The following is a 22,094-nucleotide window of genomic DNA, read 5'->3' on the forward strand; positions in this document are numbered from 1 at the left end:
TAGTTCGGAATGATGTGACTTGAGGTCAGGGGGAGCTAATGAAAAGGAATGGTGGAAAATGTGAGTTGTATAGTTTGAGTAAGAGATTCTGAAAGTACTGGGAAAGAAAATCCAGACTTAGAGACTGGGGTTTCTTTTGAACCATTTGTTAAGTATGGAAAGTGGTAAAAGTATGTAGACAGAAGGTTTGAGCAGGGTTGACTTTGTACACCAAAGATGGATTTTGGGAACTCTGGAAAAAGGTGTACAAATCATTATGAGAAAAGAAGAAAGTATAGAACTGTAAGTCTATAGGGAGATACGTGTTTATCTGAGATTGGGGTGATTTAAAATTGCATTAAATTGGTACTTTTTGCAATGTTTGGCAATGAATTGATAAGAAAAGCAATAAGCCCCATAAAGTGAAAAGTTTGATATGAAAGCGATTGCTAGGTAAATGTTAATTTTATTAATGTTATTATTGATCCTATAATGTGCTAATCTAAAGATACCTGTAAATTGAATTAAGGGGTTTGTAAAGAATGTGCTTGAGTTTAGATTCTGATGTCTTATGGCCCCTCCAGAGTCATAGGAGTCAGGACAGACTTGTGAGTTAGCTTTAGAATGACTAAACAAGAGGAAATTAATATTTTACACTGATTGGAATGTGGATCATGTATTTGGGAAGTATCTGGAGTGAGTAATGATAAACAGTAAAAGTAAAGAATTAGTACATATCACTTTGATATCTCAAATTGTGGGGAATCTCTCATTCCCAGAACATAGAATGTTCTAATATTAAGAAATGTTGGTCAGTGAAGATAGGAAGTTCTTATAAGTGAGAGCATTGAGAAGTTAGAATTGCACTGATGAAGATAAGAAGAATTTGCAAACTTTTTAGGCTTTTGGAAAGAAAATGATTTAAAACTAATTTGAATGTAATTTTTGGAATTTAAGAGAAACATGAAGAAAATCTTGTAGTCATAAGAAGGGATTTTTTTTAGCAACAATTAGTCTTAAGAATTCTTTGTATTTTAAAGATTTAGGGAATAAAGAGAACATACATGCAATTGAAATGTGCTGTGTACAATTAGTAAGCTTTGTATAAGAACAATTTAAACTACCCTTTTGAGATTTTAAAATTGTTTTGTAATAACAAATAAATTGAAGTTTCACCTATCACATTTGTAAAGATTTTGTTATGAAAAAAAACAACTAGAGAATACCTTGCCAATGGGGTCCTTTTGGCCCAGAAAATTTGTGAAAGGCTTTGTTTTTCACCTCATGTTTATGAAAGGGAATATTGGTATGTGAGATCAATGTAGTTTATTATCTGTTAAAGAGGGAATTATACATATTACTGTATTGTTAAATTTAGAGCCCTCAGCCCCTGAATTTCTACACCCCCCACCGGTCACCAGGTCCCTTCTGTTCCCCCTTGGAGGATTCCTTCACTAGATCAAAACGGGGGAATACAATAAGCAGGGAAGGTAATGAACATTCCTAGACCTGGCTCCCCTTCCCCCTGAAGCAGTCTACTCCCCTCTGGGAAGATTTCTTCACTGAATAAAAAAAGGGAAAGAGTGTAGCAGGAGGATGGTGGGGAACTCGAAAAATCCTTACCTACTTAAGCCTTAGAGGGAAAGAACCCTCTACAGGTGGGATGTGTGATTGGAAAAAAAAATTAATTATCTAAGATCCAGGGGTTAAGAGACTCCTTTATTGAAAGGAAATCACGTTTAATGACTATCTGCTGGCCATGTGGCCTGAGTGATGACTGATGACTCTCATTGTTTCTAAAGTTTGTGAACTAGAGTTTTGGTAAGCATTCTGAGGGTTCTAAAAGAAGAATACTAGTGTTGTAATATTCTGACAAAATTTGTACAGAATGGGAGGAATTAAATAACCTAGATTGTTAAATTAGTTTGGGATTAAACTGTTTTAACACTATTGTAACTTTTGCAAGGAGTTTGGGATTTTAAAACTCTATTGTAACACCTTTGGGTTAAGAAAACTGGTATTGGGTTCCTAAGAAGAGAAACATCTAGGTTATCAGGGATGTTTACTGATGTCATTTTGGGGAAAAGCTCTAATTGGTTTTAATGTTGAGTTTAATAATGCCAACAGTGTTTTTATTTTGGATAGTGAGTGCTGGATTCTCTGTATAAGGTACTCTAAAGTTTTTATCAAACTAAGCTGTTGGAAAGTTAGTTGAATTGCAATGACATTGGGGTTTTAAATGTGTCATATGTATGAGATTGGATTCTGAGAATTTCGCTTTTGTTCTAAGGGAAATGAGATGTTTAAGAATCTTAATGTTTCATGTATATTAACAATGTATGTTTAAAGAAGTCAAGAATGTGGACTTCTCTCTTGGTAACTGCAGACAGATGATGGGGGGCTCTGAAGAAATTACAATTGTGGGCCCGATTGTAAGGTAATTTATTGATGAATAAGATGTTTTTATCAGTTATGTGATGTTCTTTTCTAACTGCAAAGAGATAATATTTGCAATATTTAACTATCTCTTGTGAAAATGTTTTTTTAAATACTGTATTGTTAAAGTCTTGGATTAATGTGATTGCTTTGAAGAGCAATAAGGAAAATATGAAAAAGTATGACACTTTCTGAGATAGATCTGTGGGTTCATGAATAATGTGATAATGGAGGAATTACTTTGTACAATCTAGTAATTTGTGTGTTAGGGGTGGTTGGGTGGCACAGTGGTCAGAGCGCTGGCCCTGGAGTCAGAAGACCTAGGTTCAGGTCAGGCCTCAGATACTTGGTGATTGTCTAGCTGTGCAACCTTGGGCAAGTCACTTAACCCCAATTGCCTTGCATGATTTCAGACAAAGGGATGTCTGAATATAAGATGTAGGAGACAGGACTGTAGGGCTAGTCATAGTTAGAATACCAGATGTTAGGCAAAGACCCAGGAAGGTTAATCCAAGCTTTAGGTAAGGGGTTTCATTAATTGGGCCTCCATTAAGATTATAATTGGAATTTAGTGAATTGTATTCACTGGAAGTTCTAACTAGGTAAAACAACCATTTTAGATCATGGGACTTTTAATTGATTTTCTCTTATGTCAGATACCAAGATGGTCAACAAAAAGGAAATGCCACTGGGTTAAATGTCATGTTCCTGCAGCCAAGGAAGAAAAGATGTCAGGTGACTGGGATGGGTAGCCAAAGGGGCAACTTCTCAGTAAGGCTGAGGTTGGACCCCTTTGACTTGATTTCTCCAAAATGACATTTGGATAATATCTCACCTGGAAGAATAAATCTGGCCTAAGACATTTGACTTACCCACATGACCTCTGCCTGGACACTGACATGCAAGACTTATATCTATAAAGGAATTTTCCTTTAATGTCCTGGATCTTTATGGTTAATTACTAAGCAAACTACAAAAAGAAATTTTAGGTGAGTTGGATCTAATAGCCAGAAGATAGGTTAGGTGTGTGGCTCTGACACCTGCTAACGGCTACATGTTACAATAGGAATTAAGTTTCTTTAATTTTTAGAAGGGATATTTAGGTAAGAAGAATGGGAAATTCTTAGGATAATTATAACTTTAAGGCCTAGCTTAAGGAAAGGAATGTGAGTCAGATAAGTACATCAGGAAAAGGAAAATCAATAGTATATTTGAGAATATTTTGAAAAAAATTCATTTTGGTTAAGGATGTTTGAGCCATTATTGTAATAAGAGCAAAGGCTAAGATTGTTTTATTTTTAAACCATATGCTGGGTACTCTGAACTAAGATGATTGTTGAATGTATGTTACAAGCTTAAGACAGTATGACAATTCTCATTGGCAGTTCGCTCATATAGCAAAAGTTTATTGTATTAAAATTAAGTATGTGCATCAATATGGCAATAAGGCAAAATGTAAATTGCAATAAGCCCCAAAATCTCATTGTCTTGTGAAGAAAACATATGCTTTGATCTAAGTAAACTGTTAAGCAGATTCTTTACCAGAAGACAAAGTTTCAACTTAGTCATATGAGCTGGAGAGGACTTTTTGGAACAGATTCAGAAGATGCAGAAGGACGTCTGAGGTCTCCAGGAGAGGAGAGAAGAGAGCAGAGACACTGGGCCAGTTCATCTCATGGTTCAACCAATCCCCGTGGCTCACCACATTGATCTCTACCCTGATTGACCCCCTGATACTGCTTTTTACTCCTCCTTACCTTTGGGCCCTGAATATTAAACCAACTGCTTGCTTTCATTAGGAACAGGTTTAACACTATCCAACTAATGGTACTCAGGCAGTCTTACAACAGTCTCCCTGAGGGTTCTGTGCATCCCTTTGAGGAGCATGAGTGCTCCTGGACTGAACAAGAAGAGGAGGGAATGTAAGACCCTGAGTTTCGAAACCTATGAACTTTTGCCTAAATTCTGCTCCTAAGTTTCTGCCTGGTCATCTATTGGACCATGCAACGGGGGAACCTCCCCAAGGACCTGCATTCAATGATAACATGCCACACTATCTCAAGACAACCAGCAGATGCTTGGAAATTCCCTACTGAACCATATATAAGGTCTCTCCTCACTTTACTCGGGGTTCCAGGATCCTAGCCCTGTCCTAGGACGGAACCCTAGCTTGAACTAGTTTAATAAACCCTTGCTATTGCATCTCCATCGTGTCAAGTGCCTCTGTTCCATAATTGGGGACTTTTCTTGGACCTTAACAATACAAGATAATTTGTGGAGGGATAATAGAGGAAGTAGTGGCTGAATTGATCTTGAAATAAGACAGATTCTGCAAAGGAAAGATGAACAAGTGTGTTCCAGTTATCTCTTCTACTGACATTTAATTTCTTACATGTTTCTGTCTCCTTTCCCCAGCTAAACCATAAACTTTATGAAGCCACAGACCATGTTCTTACAGTCCCCTGAGTCCTTCATAATTACTACAATAGTAGGGATATGACAGGTGATATCTATAGACAAATTGGAGAAAAGTGAGACTTTTTCTAATGGGATCCAGATTGAGAGTGACATATTTCCATGTTGATATAATGAAGACAGAAATGGACTGACTCAAGGATGATATAATTTTAGTTCAATATTATTTTAAGTCTGTAGCATTATCAGGCTATTAAATCTTCATCTGATTCTTTGAGTAGCCTGGGTTCTTTTTTTTGGGGGGGTTGCAAGGCAAATGGGGTTAAGTAGCTTGCCCAAGGCCACACAGCTAGGTAATTATTAAGTGTCTGAGACCGGATTTGAACCCAGGTACTCCTGACTCCAGGGCCGGTGCTTTATCCACTGTGCCACCTAGCTGCCCCTGTAGCCTGGGTTCTTAAATGCTCTGAAAGCAGAGCAGAAGTTGGGTAAAGTTCTGCCAAACTCTAAAGGCTTTGAGCATATCTCTGAAATGGTCATCATCCACTAGCCAAAGATTAACTTGTCTAAAGATACAGAGAGATTCATCCCTAGCAGACTGGCCACTAGGTGATGCATTCTTTGTCCAAGATGGCTCATTAAGGAAAAAAGAAAAAGCTATTTTTGTCCCCCTGTTGCAAAGAGTTGTTACAAGAGTTCTAATATCAGCTGGTCCAACTTTCTTATTTAATAGATGAGGGAACCAGGAAGAATTGATTTATCCAAGGTCACATAGCTCATTAGAGACTTAACTAGGGCTTGAACCCAGGTTTCCTGATCTTAGTTCCATACACTTGAAAAATGGAAAAATCCAGTCAGTGACATTATATACAAAAGAACTTTGACAAAGCATGACATGCTCTACAAATGTAGATGGTACTATCAACACCTTCATTTTTATAAAAGACTCCAGCTGGGGGCCTACTATCTCTTCTCATATCTCATCACTCAGTGCACAGAAATAAGAAGTCTTGTTCAGTCAATCACTAATTTGACAGGGTTTAAGTCAGCAACCGTTCTAGTCCTTCCCATGTCTATCTCAGACTAGTTAAGTAATGATAGGTTCTAAGCAATCTTTAGAAAGGCTTGAAACTGTAGGAAGAAATTTATTGTGGGAAAAAAGGATTAATTAATGAAAAGGCTCAGGCTTTTACCCTACTCCTTTCAATCTGACTTGGCCAAAAAATGTACTATTTCACTTCAACAGGAAAATTGTAGAAGACACTTGGGAAAAATGTATCTGGGCTCCCTGGAGGATGACACACCACACTTGTAAAATCTCCTAAAGCAGAGGTCTTGGGGCTTGGTTACTGTTATGAGGTTTTAAGCGGCTTTGAGCTGAAGATAATTCATGTGTTTAAAGTCCCACATTTATTGCTTCTTGGCAGTAGCTTCTACACAGAGGTTAACCCCGGTCAGTGAGTGAAGGAAGCAAATAAAAGAAGGGTTCCAGTGGCAGTCCCCATCCAGCTCCTGCCATCAACTCCAAATCCTCTGTTACATTGGAAAGGGGCTATTTTGAACTTCTCTCTGTCCCCAACACTGAGCAACAGTGACAACATAGGAAAGATTTTAAGAACATATCATTCCACCAGGCCTCTCTCCTTGCCAATTTTTACAGATAAGGGAACTGAATCACCAAGAAAATAGAAAAGGGACTAATCCCAGGTCTACAATTGAAAGGGAGCTATCAGAAGACCAAGATTCAAATCCAAGCCCTGCCACTTACTACTATATCACCTTGGGCAAGTTATTTATCCTTTCTGAGGCTCACTTTCTCCATCAACAATTATGAGAAAATTAGAGGAGGTGATCTTTAAAATTTCTTTTACCTTTAAATCTATAACTCCTTCCCTCCAGTTCCCAGTTTGGAATTTTTTTCCCTTTTATATTATAATTACATTATTATTATCATCATCATCATCATCATCATCATCATCATCATCACTGAAGGTAATTAGAATAGAATAGAAGAGGTTGATGGAGGGATCATTTTGGGGGAGAAGTCACACCTGGATTCCCTTACCCATAACTCAGTCCATGAATTGAAACATACCTCAGATAGTTATTTATCTCACCTACTGCTCCATCCCTTCTACCCCCAGTCTTCCATGATCTTCTCCTCAGTCAATGAATTAGTGTTTCCTGAATCACCCCCACCATATGCTCTTGGAAGTTTGTGGGTCCCCTGTGGTAAGTCCTAGCATGATCCATAGGGGATCTCCTGTCCCCAAAGAGGTGTGACCAGACTCCCCTGCTAACTTCTGGTTCAGGAATTGGCCTTTAGGAGATGATGACCTCCCATCTCTGAAGTCCTTCAGGCCCTCTGAATTCTTGGAGTGAAAAATGATATTTCTGGAGTCTGACTTGAAGTCATGATTCCAGGCTGTTTTCATCCCTGGGTTTTGTTCCCCGGGGGTCATTATCTCAGCCTTTCTGAACATGGGCTGTCGGATATTTTTGTGTTCCTTGCTTGTTGGAGTAAGGGCTCACATTCTTGTTTTTTTGGCTGCCTCTTACCTCTGGGGTGAGGTATTTCATCACGATTTCCTTCCCTTTCTCTCCCAGTTTTTCATCTGGTGTAATTTCATACTCTGCCTGGAACAGAAAGAGAAAAAAAATCAATATTTTTGGCTCACATACTTCTCAGAAGCATAGACTGCTAGATCTGAAATGTCATCTTATCCAACTCCTTTCATTGCATAATCATGGAAACTGAGGCACACAAGGAACCAGTTTTCCCAAGGTAACATAGTAAAGTAGTGGCAAAAACTAGGCTTAGAATTAATGGTGTAATGGAGCCAGCTCATTATCGGCTCTCAAAAGTAAATTATTAAAATGTTACTGTGAGCCCTTCCACCACAGAAATCAGCAAATACTAAAAATTGGGCTTTATCAAACCTGGTTGATGTCTATACTGAAGAAGGTGATGGAAAAAGTGTTAATAATATGTTTATTTTCTAGAACTCTGGTTTTAAAATGTTTACCAATACACTACTATTTAGAAGCCAGGTCTTCTGGTTCCCAAACACTGATACAATGGATGCTTATTACTTAAAACTCTTCCACAAGAGAAAAGGGGAACCTAACATTTGGGGTGGGGGGGAGGCCAGGAAAATGCCCCAGTGAAGGAAAATTCCATAATACAGATATTCCAGATTCACAAGAATGGGACTCAAATCCAAAAGAAGACACAGCCTCCTCTGAAGCTCATACTCCCTGATCCAAGATGATGATCTTGTTCCCTCATACCTTAGACATTTGCCAAGGGGAAAAAAACCCCAAGAAAATGAGAAGCTTCAGCTGAGCTGAGCTTTTGCAATGACTTCTTTGCTGTGAGCTGAATGAGGGAATTACAAATTGTTTATAGCTATTAAAAGAAACCTTACCACCCAAGGCCATGTACTTATTCTGTTAGACATAGTCCAAAAGTATTGCTATTTAAAAGAAGGTAAAAGGAAATGATCTCAGCAGCAAAGATGGACTGAAGTACCTTCTCCAAACATTTCCCTGTGGGCTTTTTATTCCTACTTCCACTCCTTCAATCCTCCTTCAAGATAATCTCCTAACTCTATCTCCTTCTTAGTAAAGTTTTTCCCCACTCTAGTTCAATATGGTCTCTTGGAAAACAGACAAGTTGGGAAGTTTGTAGATCTCCCTACAAATGTTGGTCAACATCATGAAGAAGTATATTTCCTCATTTCTGGAGATATTATTCACTGGAATTAGGTGAATGTACTTGAGGAGTGAAAGTACTTGACATTGCAAATATTCGAATGAAGAGACCTGGGCCTGAATCTTAGTTTCTTCAGGCCTCATTTTCCAAAAAAGGATGAGAATCAGAGTAGATGACTGGACTCTCTGATTCTATCTTTGCCCAGAGACCAAAAAAAATACTTATGGCTAATGAACTAGTCATTTACTAGGGGGAACTTATAGAATTGGTACTGTTAATTGTTTCTAGAGGGCAGAAGATGGTCTGCTTTCCCTTGATACTTCATTCTCTCTTTGACTCCTCTTCCTTTGATTTCTTATTCCTCCTTACTAAATGGACAGGTCACAGTTACATAGTCACACACACACACACACACACAGACACATCCATACCAATAAAATGGAAGGTGCTAAAATCATAGACTGATGTCCTGAAGGGTCCTAATGCCCTTTGTTTCCATTTTTCCAAGATAAGAGAAGGAAAAATAGTGACCTCCAGAAACTTGTGAGAGCAATAGGGTTTACTTTTGTGAAATTTGGTAGTGAACTGTTTATTGGACTGAATAATTTTGATTTTTGAGATATTAGGAAGACTGTCTGAGCCTGGTTGTTGTATATCCTGGTTTTCATTTGACTGCAAGGAATGGAGATAATATCTAGTTCTTAAGTGACTGAAAGTAATCCAGAGATAGTCAGTTGAATGAACTCCCACTCTTGTGTCCAAGTGGGTGAACCTCTCAAACACTGGGAAGGTGTTCTGAGAGCAAAGACACCATCCTCATCTCAAGGCCATAAGGGAGTAAGTTATTTGAGATAAATAGCAAATTGTGGCTAACCTAGGTTGGGTAACAAAAGCAGGGTTCACTGGTTTAGCTATTTCGATATCCCCTAGCCTTTTAAATGCACTTTAAATTACCTTATCTTGGTATAGTATACCTTAATTCTATATTTCTTTTCCTTTATAAATAAGACCTAGAAAATGTACTCTTCTGGTTTGAAGAATATAGAGACAGAGAAATGGAAGGAAAGAGGCAAGTGTATGCTGGAAGTGTACTAAGTTATCATTTTGCAATGACTGAAAAAGAAGACAGGGAATTAGTGAAGATCTAAGAATGAAGGGAGTGGTATAGACTCAAGGGTACAGAAGCTCATTGTCTCCAGTTCAACAGTGAAGTCTGGGGGAAAAAAACACAGCAAAAGGTGTATATACCTAGTGGTTTGCTTATTGTCTCCCTCATCAAAAGAGGAGCCATTTAAGGACAGAGACTGTTTTTGCCTTTTTTTTTTTAAATCCCTAGTATTTGGCACAGTGAACTAGCTTCTGAATCAACTTTCAAAAGAAAGAACTGGTACCCTAGGAAACTGATAAAGTTTTGCTAGGTCTAAAGTGTGGGTCTTACCTAGTGGCATGGCACCATGAAAACCTCCCCACCCTGTTTTGAAAGACTTACTGGAACTTGGCTACTGGGCAACTATTTGAATATCATTGACAGTACCTCAACCCTTCAACTAAATATAAGTGTGAAGGTCACTAATCAATTTCAATAACTGGCTAAAAATGTTAGTTCTCTGTGTGTGAAACCAAAACCAAATATTTCTTTCAGGTCAGCTACCTCCCAGAAAAAGATCAGCTGAGCAAACCAGCCCTAGTTCCACAGGGGAAGGAACTGGGAGCACACTGGGACACAGAACACCAGCACCAACATCAAAAGGCCTTTCTTTTCTTTTCATTCAGAGTCCATGTCAGGTCAACAACACTGGAAGAACATTTGCCTTGGAAGCGTCAAAAACAAGCCAATGGTTTCCAGCTACCTTTTGTAAGTCACTAATGACAGAATCTGTCTCCAAAAGGAAGAATAAAGAAAGAATAGATTGGGGGGGGGGGGGGAAGAAAAAGGTAGAAGATTAGATCTGAAGTAGGAACTGTGAATAGGGAGAGCAGGGAAAGAGCCAGGCTCTAGGAACAAGAGTAAAAAAAAAGTGAGTTTGACTGAAATGAAGCATGCTGAGAAACCACAGCAATAAAGGCACCTCTTCCCAGGTAAGGGACTGATGTTTTTGCCAGATGCCTTCAAGGCCCATATTTCACCAGTAAATAACAAGATCTCATAAAAGACTAGAATTACAATTAGTGTTAGCTCTGGTAAACCTTTGTAAGACAATGGCCTCAATTAAAGAGACATAAACTGTATACGTGAAATGCTCCCATAATTACACTCTGTTAATGCAGGGCTTTTTCTGTAAGCAGAGTGGGAAGGAATTTCACCAGTTCTTTGAGGACATAAAGGGAGAGGCTGTGAAATACAGCAGACAAACAGCTAGCTTTGGAGTCAGAAAGATCTAGGTTCAAGTCCCACCTTTGACTCATAAAAGCTATATGACTTTGGGCAAGTAACCCCTAAGTATCCTCCAGACAATTCAAAAACTATTTGTTGCAGAGTAAAAGGAAGTTTCTCATCTGGAACTCTATTTGACAGGAATCACAGGTTTGTTTTTTTTAAAGAAATAATGATGGGGTGGCTAGGTGGTGCAGTGGATAAAGCATGGGCCCTGGAGTCAGGAGTACCTGGGTTCAAATCCAGTCTCAGACATTTAATAATTACCTAGCTGTGTAGCCTTGGGCAAGCTACTTAATAACCCCATTTGCCTTACAGAAACCTAAAAAAAAAAAAAAGAAATAATGGGTTGGAGATTAAGAGTTTAAAGTAATTCCTCTACCTAATTTACTATTTAATTCCTATTGATTGGGAAGATGTTTAAACCTTAGTGAGCCTGGAAGAGTGTGCTTCAAAATCCAAAGTCTTTGATGCTTATTATGTGTGATTTTGGACAAGTTGCTTCCCCCTTTTTCAGCCTCAGTTTCCTCATCTGTAAAATGAGGTGGTTAGACTAATGATCTTTTAAAATTCTTTCCAGCTGTAACAGTATAGTATTTTTAAGTGTACTTTCTTTCAAAAAAATTCCTATTAAGCGTTCAGCTTTGATATTTATTAGTTATAGTAGTCTTTGAGAAGTTACTTGAGAGTAATAATCTACTTCATAAAGTGGCTATGGGTAAAGGTTTTTTAAACTTCAAGGTGTTCTATAAATATTAGCTGTTATAATAATCATAGCTAGTATTTATTTATTTATTTTGTTTTTATGCAAGGCAATGGGGTTAAGTGACTTGCCCAAGGTACATAGTAGGTAATTATTAAGTTGTCTGAGGTCACATTTGAACTCTGGTCCTCTTGACTCCAAGACCAGTGCTCTATCCTTTGCGTACCTACCTGCCAGTATAGCTTGGATTTATGTAGCACTTTAAGGTTTGCAAAGAGTTTTACAAATTTTATCTCAGTTTATTCTCACAACAACCCTGAGAGATACTCGGGTGCTTTCATCCCCATTTTTGTTGATGATAAAACTGAGGCAGAATTTGAACTCTGGCATTCCTGACTCCAGGTTCATTGCTTTATCTAATAGGCCACCTCACTGCTATGATTTCTACTATTCTTATGTAAGAATTGGAGTTGTATACAAAGATAAACACAATCTCTGCCTTCAGGGAGTTTACAGTCTAATAGGGAGACTAAAATAGGCTCAGAAATAACTCTACAATAACATGAAGTACCACTAATTAATTACCTAGAGACAGTTAGTTGAGAATTTCTCTTCCTCTTTTCTATTCATCCCCTCCTTGCCCCATCCTCCCTACTAAAAAAATAAAGTTGTGAATGAAATGAGGGAATCTTAAAACTGTTCCAAGCTCTTATCTTGACCTTTTACAATATAAAGTCAACCCAAGAATAGCCTTGGAGTGGGAAGGGAGGAGGGGGCAGGAGGTGATGCTATTCTAAGATAAGAAGTGAAATACAAAAGAGCTAGAGATGGGGAAAAGCCTTTTTAAATTATTTATGTATACACAGCTGTCAAAGATGAATTTCTGTGTAATGTCTCCATGGAGCAGCCTGTGTGACTAGACATGTATACTAGAGCCAACATCCTTCATAAACCTAATATTTCATTCTCAAGCTCTCTCTCAGCCGATTCTAAACAAATATTGTCATCGTATGGCAACAGCACCATATAGGATGTTTTTCTATTTAAAAAAAAATCTTTTGAAAGATTCTAGCAAATGCACATGACTTAAGTTGGTAAAAAACAATTACCTGCCAAGTCTCGCCTACTATGGTGATGCCTGAAAGGACAGAAAACACTGGATGGAATGCTTCTTGGCCTTTAACTTTATATGTCACCTCCCTACCCAAGAGATTTTTTCATGTCCTGACAGGAAGACCTCATGTAATGAGGTCTCTTGGTCTCTGGCTTTTGTAATCACCAAGTCAGTTAGCTTTTCCTAAGCTCCTGCTCAGAGGAGACTCAAGTCCATAGATTCTGCTTATTACCATCCCTCTACTCAGAAAAACCCAAGTTTTCATCTATACTGGCTCTGGCTTCCTTCTATAGCCAGACATCCTCAGAAGGAGACTCAGGAATTCAGAGGAGGGAAGGATTTTATAGGTTGTCTGGTGCAATTTCCATTTTTTTTTTTACAAAGGAGGAAGCTAAGGTCCCAAGAGGTGAAATGACTTGACTGTAATGCCAAATAACAAGTGGCAGAACCAGAATTAGAATCCAGATCATCAGATCTAAATACAGGGTTCTTTCTGCTAAACCAAGTGGGCACTGAAAACTAAATCAGTCTGGAAAAATTAGGGCATTTATTCATCCATGGAGTAGAGGGGTAGATGATGTAAGTGTGTGACTTTGGCCTGTAAATTCCTGGAGAAAGTTTTATGAAAAATCTATGAGGCCCAACTTTATAATGTCTTTAAAATATCCAAATATTATCCCCAAGCTATTTGATGAAGCTATGCTTCAACCTTCAACTATCCATAAGTGTCTTCCTAGTATGCCAGAAGGCCCCAGTACATAAGGAAGGAGGGTCTGATGTTTGTAATATCTGATTTCTGTTAATAGGGCAGGAGAAAGAATGATAATTTGGGGATAATTTGTCATAGTACAAAGAGATACCAGTTGTATGTTATTTAGATGACTTAATTCTTATAGATAGCTGGGTGTTAAAATGGATAGAGTACTGGTCCTTAAGTCAGAAAAATCTGAGTTCAAATACAGCCTCATACACTTATTAATTATGTGTTCCTGGACAAGTCACTTAATCTCTATGGATCTCAGTTTCCTTAACTACAAACTGAATATAATAATAGAACAGAGTTGGGGTGGCTAGGTGGCACAGTGGATAAAGCACAGGTCTCAGACACTTAATAATTACCTAGCTGTGTGGCCTTGGGCAAGCCATTTAACCCCATTTGCCTTGCAAAAAAATCTAAAAAAAATAAAATCATAGAGACAGAGATAGAAGGAACCTTACTGGTCACCTAGTCCAACTCCCTTCATATTATCATTAGGGAAACTGAAACCCAAGGAAGTTATGGAACTTGATCAAAGTCACACTGGTAATAAGCATCAGAGGTGAATACAGTGAAAAATGTACTGGGGACCAGCAAAGGATATGAACAAGTTAGTATTCAGATGAAGAAATCAAAGGCATATGAAGATGTGCTCCAAATCACTTTTGTTAGAGAAGTGCAAATTAAAACAGTTCTGAGATATCACTTCATACCTATCATATTAGCTAACATGATAAGAAAGAAAAATGATCAATGCTGGAGAGGATGTGGGAAAATTGGGACATTAATGCACTAGTGGTGGAGTTGTGAACTGATCCAATCATTCTGGAGAGCAATTTGGAACTATGTCTAAAGGGAAACCAAATTGATCATAAATAAAAAAAGGGGAAAAGACTTACATAGGCAAAAAATATTTGTAGTGGCCTTTTTTTGTGGTGACAAAATATTGGAAATTGAAGAGATGTGTATCAAATGGAGAAAGTTATTCAACTTGTGCTAAATGAATGCAATGGAATACTATTAGGAAATTAAAAAAAATGATGGATAGGCAGATTTTGGAAAAACCTGGAAAGACTTGTAGGAACTAATGCAAAGTAAAATGAGCAGAACCAGGGAAATGGTATATACAGTATCAGCGATATTATGTGAAAACCAATTGTGATGGTCCCACAAAGGAAAATGTTTTGTATATCCAGATGAAGAAATGATTGAGTCTGAAGGCAGATTGAAGCATAGTTTCTTCAATTACATTATTTTTTCGGGGTTATCTTTTCCTTTTGATCTGTTTCTTCCACAACTGAGATTAACATGGAAATATATCATATATGTTAGTACTTGCATAAACTCTATCAAACTGCCTACCATTTTCAGAAGATGGGAAGGGAGGGAGGGAGAAAAATTTGGAACTCAAAATCTTATTAAAATGAATGCAAAAATTTTCACAGTATGCAATTGGTAGGGGAATACTATTAAAAATGTATTGGACCAAGAATCCAAGGACATTTCCCCATCAATAGTGTGACCTTGAGCAAACTACTTAATTGTTTAAGCTTTGGTTTCCTTAAAGGTAAAATTAAAGGACTGAACTGTATGATCTTTAAAGTCACTTCCGGCTCTGTGACTTCTATTCCATTCCACTCTTTCATCAGAATTACAATTACAAGATAAAAGAAAGCTCTGAAGAATGGAAAGTGTTATTGTTCTATTAGAAACCAGGAGGAATGGGATTTCAGGGAAGCCTGGAGGGATTTGCATGAACTGATGCTGAGTGAGATGAGCAGAACCAGAAAAACACTGTATACACTAATAGCAACATGGGGGTGATATTCAATCTTGAAGGATTCGCTCAGTGCAACAATTTGGGGCTGTCTGCAAAGGAGAGAGCCATCTGTATCCAGATAAAGAGCCATGGAGTTTGAACAAAGTTCAAGGACTATTCACTTTAATTTAGGGGGAAAAAACCCAGATATCTTGTTACCTCTTAGACTTCTTGTCTCTTCCTGAAGGATATGATTTCTCTCTCAAATTTGGATCAATGTACAACATGGAAACAAAGTAAAGACTGACAGATTGCTTTCCATGGGGGGGTGGGGGGAGGGAAGTAAGATTGGGGGGAAAATTGTAAAACTCAAATATCTTTAATAATAAAAAAAAAATGGAAAGTGTTCATTGCCTCTGCCTCCCTTGTGTCAAGGGAGAGTTCTCAAGAAGTAAGAAGGGAGTCACTTCCAAAAAATGAGCATGCCTGCCCCTTCTTTATCTGTTCTGTTTACATCCCTCTAGATCACCATCTCTTAACTGGGCTAATTGTATTCCATTAGAAATACATGACTACTAAGGGCAAGGGGGCGGAGCCAAGATGACGACAAGAAGGGATCAAGTCTTAGGCGCTCTGTGATAAAACTTGAAACTAAGGACTTTAACTAAACTTTTGAGAGACAGAACCCACAAAGGGACCCAGTGAGGCAGTTCTCCTACTCAAGGTAACCTGGAAAAGAGCAGAAAGGCTCTGCTCCCCGGGTTGGAGGGGTGGCCCGCCAGAGGGGTGGCCTGCCAGAGCGAAAGAACTTCAGCCTCCTGGCTCACAGCAGCGGGGGAATCTCCTGAGCTGCACCCTGGGGAGCACAAGGCACAAAGTGGGGAAACAGCAGGGGACCTCTGCCAGAGTGAGCACGTGAAGCCCAGCCCTCAGGGCACACAGCAAGCAGCTGGGTCTTTCCCCAGCCCAGATCTGGAAACAGAAACAAATGGAGCTGTAAGCAGGAGCCTCCAGGGCATGAGCCCATTGAGCTGAGGGAGGGGAGTGAAGAGAGAGACTGTCCTCTGCCTCTGGAACAGGATTTTGGGGCTCTGACTACATTCAGATCCTGATAGCAGTCTAGCCCCCCCATAGAACAGCAGGGCCCCCCCACCTCAGCCCCATGGCAGAAGGGGGCACTTATGGTCATTCACAGACCAGGAGGGAGGACAGAGCCTCACACACTGAGACCCTTGTGGGAGTGCCCCAAAAGCTCAGGAAGCACCCCAAAACCAGGCCCAGGCTGGGAAAATGAGCAAGCAGAGAAACAAGAGGAAGACCATTGAGAATTATTTTGCATATGAGCCCAAGAAGGATCAAAACACTCAGTCTGAAGATGAGGAAGCACAAGCTCCTGCATCTAAAGACTCCAAGAAAAACAGAAATTGGGCTCAGGCTATGACAGAGCTCAAAAAAGACTTTGAAAATCAAAAGAGGGAGTTGGAAGAAAAACTGGGAAAAGAAAGAAGAGAGATGTAGGAAAAACATGAAAATGAAGTCAGCAGCTTAGTCAAGGAAATCCAAAAAAATGCTGAAGAAAATAGCATGCTAAAAACCAGCTTAGGTCAAATGGATAAAACAGTTCAAAAAGTTATTGAGGAGAACAATGCCTTAAAAAGCAAAATTGGCCAGATGGAAAAAGAGGTAAGAAAACTCTCTGAAGAGAACAAATACTTCAGACAAAGAATAGAATTCAGGGAGATTGATGAATTTACCAGAAATCAGGACTCAATACTTCAAAACCAAAAAAATGAAAAATTAGAAGAAAATGTGAAATATCTCATTGAAAAAACAACTGATATGGAAAACAAATTTAGGAAAGACAATTTAAAAATTATTGAAATACCTGAAAGTCATGATCAGGAAAAGAGCCTTGACATCATTTTCAAAGAATTACTACAGGAAAATTGCCCTGATATCCTAGAAGCAGAGGGCAAAATAGAAATGGAGAGAATCCACCAATCTCCCCCCTCCCCGAGAAAAAGATCCTAAAAGACCAACCCCTAGGAATATTATAGCCAAGTTCTAGAACTCCCAAGTCAAAGAGAAAATATTAAAAGCAGCCAGAAGGACACAGTTCAAATACCGTGGAGCTGCAGTCAGGATCACACAGGACTTAGCAGCAACTACATTAAAAGCTCATAGGGCTTGGAATATAATATACCAGAAGGCAAAAGAGCTTAGAATGCAGGCAAGAATGAACTACCCAGCAATTCTGAATGTCCTCTTCCAGGGAAAAAGATGGACTTTCAATGAACCAGGGGAATTTCAAATGTTCCTGTTGGAATGGCCAGAGCTGAACAGAAGGCTGGATCTTCAGATACAGGATTCAGGTGAAGCATAGAGATTGGAGGAGAGGGGGGAAAATATGAGGGACTTAATGATGATGAACTGCATGTATTCCTGCATAGAAAAATGACACTGATAATACTCATGAACTTTCTCAGTTAATAGAGCAGGTACAAGGAGCTTTTATAGTTGAAGCACAGGAGAAAGCTGAATTTGAAGATAAAATATGGTGTAAAATGGAGTCAATAGGAAAAAAAAGGAAATGTAATGGAAGAAAGAAAAAGGAGAGAGGGAATAGGCCAAGATATCTCATATAATAAGTTTTTTTCTTTATTACAATGAGCTATTGCAACGATTTGGAAGGGTGGGGAGGCAAGGGAGAATGAGGGAACCTTTGCTCTCATCAGAGGTGGCTAGGAGAAGAAACAGCATATATACTCAATGGGGTATAGACCTCTGGAGTAAGAAGGGGGGGAGCAGGGGGAAGGGGTGGGGATGTGAATAAAGGAGGAGAGGATGGACCATGGGGGAGAGTGGTCAGATATAACACATTTTCTTTTTACTTCTTGCAAGGGGCTGGGATTGGAAGGCTTGTCCAGGACCATAGGGCCAGGTGGATGCTGGGCCTAAGGGGTGGTAGGGGGGCTCCAGGTCTCTTGGCCCCAGGACCAGGGATCTATCTGCTACACCACTCAGCTACCCTACAGCAGAGTCAGAGTGAAAGGAGAGAGAAACTATAGTACATGGTAGTGGAGAAATACGAAAGGAGGGAGTTGCAATCAGCAATGGCAACGGTGGAAAAATATGGAAGTAACTTTTGTGATGGACTTATCATAAAGAATGTTGGGTGTTGGAACAAAGACTGAAGCACATTATCATTATTATTATTATTATTATTATTATTATTATTATTATTATTGTTATTATTATTGGGGGTGCAGGGCAAATGGGGCTGGGTGGCCTGCCTGGGGCCACATAGCAGGGTGATCTTTGGGTGTCTGAGGCCGGATTTGGACCCGGGTGCTCCTGGCTCAAGGGCCAATGCTCTGTCTGCCACCCAGCCACCCCTACTACGATTACTATTTTATTTTATTCTGGGTCTTTTTTTTTCTTCTTTTTGGTTTTTGCAGGGCAGTGGGGATCAGGTGGCTTGCGTGTCACATGGTTGGGTGACTGTTGGGTCTATGGGGCTGGATGTGGCCTTGGGTGCTCGTGGCTCCAGGGCTGGTGCTTCGTCCATTGAGCCACCTGGCCATACCTACAATTATTACTATTATTTTTTTAATTTTAATTTTTTTCCTCTCCCCTTTACTTTATCGCCCAAGCAAGTCTATATTCATGGGGGGGGGTATTTTGTTTACTCTTAAACAAGAATATTTTATTAATAAAAAAACATTTGTACAAAATGAGAATTAAAAAAATAAAACAAAATAAAACAAACAAAAAAAAGAAATACATGACTACTTTTAGTATCTCTTCTTTCTCAGGTTATTTTCCCAGTAACTGATATAAACATAGGACATTTTGTCTTATTTTCTAACCCTACAACTATATGAAAACAGACATTTTTGAGACAGTTCTATCACCAAGATCTGGTATCCTAATAGTACCAGGGTACTTTTTAATGAACCTTCATACATTCAGGGAAGGGAGTTCTAGTTTATTCTCTCTTCAAGCAAAAACTGAGATCAAAACAAAAAAGTGACAATTCAGTAAAGACAGACTGGGTGTATTTCATAAATTTGCAAGGAAAAGTTAGTACTGCTATTGTAATCAAAATTTTACTCTAAACAAGATATTCTTATGCTCAACCAATGACCCACTGATTTCAAACAAAACAACATTCCAGGAAAATGGATAAACAGAGATAATCCTATGTGTATGACATCATGGGATCTTTGAAGAGACAGTTTATAAAGGGATTATCTACCCTAAAAGGTGCCCACCATCAGAAAGATACCCAAATTCCCTGAGTCTCAAACTTTGAGTGGGGTAGTGAGGAATAAATCAAGGAAGGCTGTGGTCTAGGATTTCCTGTCAGGGCTTTGTAACCCCACATTTATTCCAGAGATTCTCCACCAGACTTCATAAATACGCAACAGAACCACCAAAGTGAAGTTAGTAAAAATGTATCCACTTGGAATTTCTCTCAGATCTGCCTTTCATAAGCCATGTACCAAATAGAAATATAGTTACATGTAAACCCGCTATTATACTCTAAAGGAAAATCTAGTATGCCATTTCTTATCTTACTATAATCTCAAAGTAACATACTGTGTAACACCTTGTCCCAATGTGTGAAAACAATCTAAATATCTTCATAGAGTCCCTCAAGTCCTGATGCTTATGATCTGATTACTCAAGTAGTCTGCTTAATGACTTAGAAACAGAATGAGTGGCCATAAAATTACCCAAGCCCTCCTTTTAAAAATAAAACCACAGTATTCTACTTGAATGAAGAAATGGAGCCATTAAAAGAGCCAAGGAAAGTTTCCTTAGCAGAGGCTATGCCAGAATCCAAAGAGGACAATTTCTTTTTAAAAAGGCAGACTTGGTGGAAGTTTCATGGGGAGGTAGCAAATGTGTAAATTATGCTTGTCCTGCCAGGAACAGTTCTGGCATCTGCTCATGCTCGAAAGACCCTTTCTCTCACCCATTCATTCACTCCTCATTTCCCAATGGAAAAAAAATCTTCAAATGAGAAATTGTGCCACCACTGGGAAACTCAGTAAATTCATCATGTGCAAAAGAGATGGACAGCCATCTGATGTAAAGACAAGGAAGACAAGAAAAAGATGCCAATCACTAAAGGGAGCTAGGGTACAAAGTGCCAAAGAGACAGAGTTGGCTGTAGCTCAAATCATCTTTCCATTCAATACAATGCATGTGTAAAAATTACTAAATAATCCATGATGGAAAGCAAGCCCCCTTCCACAAATGTTGTGGGTGTAGTACCAAAGAAAGGGTTGGTTTGTAGGACAAATGAAAATAGGCATCATTAGATTTTTTTAACCTCATAAATTTTCTCAGTGGGCTGAATAAAGCATGTCACTGGAAAATCCCACAAGCTTATTTCATATCATTGCTACTCTAATCTAGATACTGCCCCTCTATGAGTCTCTATACTGCCTCCTCTTCTTATGAAAGAGGACTTACAAAGTAAAATATTTGATTTCTTTTCTTATATCCAATGAAAGACAGTTAAGTAGTTTTTTCTTGCTATGACCACAATAAAAAAGGGGATGAATTCTTTTAATTTCTTCCAATCAAAGGATATTTTGAAACTGCCTTCTTCTTCAGGTCTATAACCTGGGATCTGAGTGGGATCAATATACAGATTCCTCATATGACAACTGTCTTCTCTCAATATCTTGCTTTCAGAGTAGAGGGAAGGTCAGGAAAAGGAACAAACATTTATTAAGAGACTCATTTATAACACTCATATGTAAGAGTTCTTTTTTTAAAAATTATTTATTCTTATTTTGTACAAATAATGTTTTTATACATTACTAAAATATTCTTAAGAGTAAACATAATACCCCTCTCTCCCCAAAATTATAGACCTGTATGAGTGATAAAGGGGAGAGAAAAAAATAAAAATAATAAGAATAATAATTGTAGGTATAGCCAGGTGGTGCAGTAGATGGAGCACCAGCCCTGGAGCCAGAAGCACCCGAGCCCAAATCAGGCCCCAGACACCCAACAGATCACCCAGCTGTGTGACCCCATGCAAGCCACCCCCAACCCCATTGCCCTACAAAAATAAAAAAATAAAAAGACCCAAAATAAAATAAAATAGTAATAATAATAGTGGTAGGGACGGCCAGGTGGCAGACAGATCACTGGCCCTTGAGCCAGGAGCACCCAGGTCCAAATACGGCCTCAAACACCCAGGTGTGTGGCTGCAGGCAGGCCACCCAGCCCCATTTGCCCTGCACAAGCCCCCCAAAAATAATAATAATAATAAATGTGCTTCAGTCTTTGTTCCAACACCACCAGCTCTGTCGTGGGTGGATCTCATTCTTTATGGTAAGTCCATCACAAAAGCTACTTCCATATTTTTCCACCATTGCCATTGCTGATCACAACTCCCTCCATTCGTACTTCTCTACTACCATGAACTATATTTTCTCTCTCCTTTCACTCTGTCTCTGCTATAGGGTAGCTGAGTGGCACAGCAGACAGATCCCCAGCCCTGGGACCAAGAGGCCCCCAAGCCCACATACCACCCCTTAGGCCCAGCATCAACCCAGCCCTATGGTCCTGGACAGGCCATCCAATCCCAGCCCCTTGCAAAAAGTAAAAAAGAAAATGTGTTATATCTGACCACTCTCCCCATGGTCCATCCTCTCCTCTATCACTCACATCCTCCCCCTTCCCCCGTCCCCCTTCCTCTCCTTCTTACTCCAGATGTCTATACCCCATTGAGTATATATGCCATTTCCTCTCCTAGCCACCTCTGATAAGAGTGAAGATTCCCTCATTGCCCCTTGCCTTCCCCCCTCCATATCACT

General features: G+C 39.1%; 1 protein-coding gene across 1 annotated transcript in view; it reads right to left on the reverse strand.

Moving 5' to 3' along the window:
* The window catches only part of GRK5 (G protein-coupled receptor kinase 5), a 320,227-nt gene that overhangs the window by 85,479 nt on the left and 212,654 nt on the right, over positions 1 to 22,094 (reverse strand). Inside the window, exon 4 of the mRNA XM_074233539.1 lies at positions 7,390 to 7,467. Coding sequence (XP_074089640.1) covers positions 7,390 to 7,467 — 78 coding nt within the window. The remainder of the gene's footprint in view (positions 1 to 7,389; positions 7,468 to 22,094) is intronic.

The sequence above is a fragment of the Macrotis lagotis genome, chromosome 4 (assembly GCF_037893015.1).
Source record: "Macrotis lagotis isolate mMagLag1 chromosome 4, bilby.v1.9.chrom.fasta, whole genome shotgun sequence".
NCBI lineage: Eukaryota > Metazoa > Chordata > Mammalia > Peramelemorphia > Peramelidae > Macrotis > Macrotis lagotis.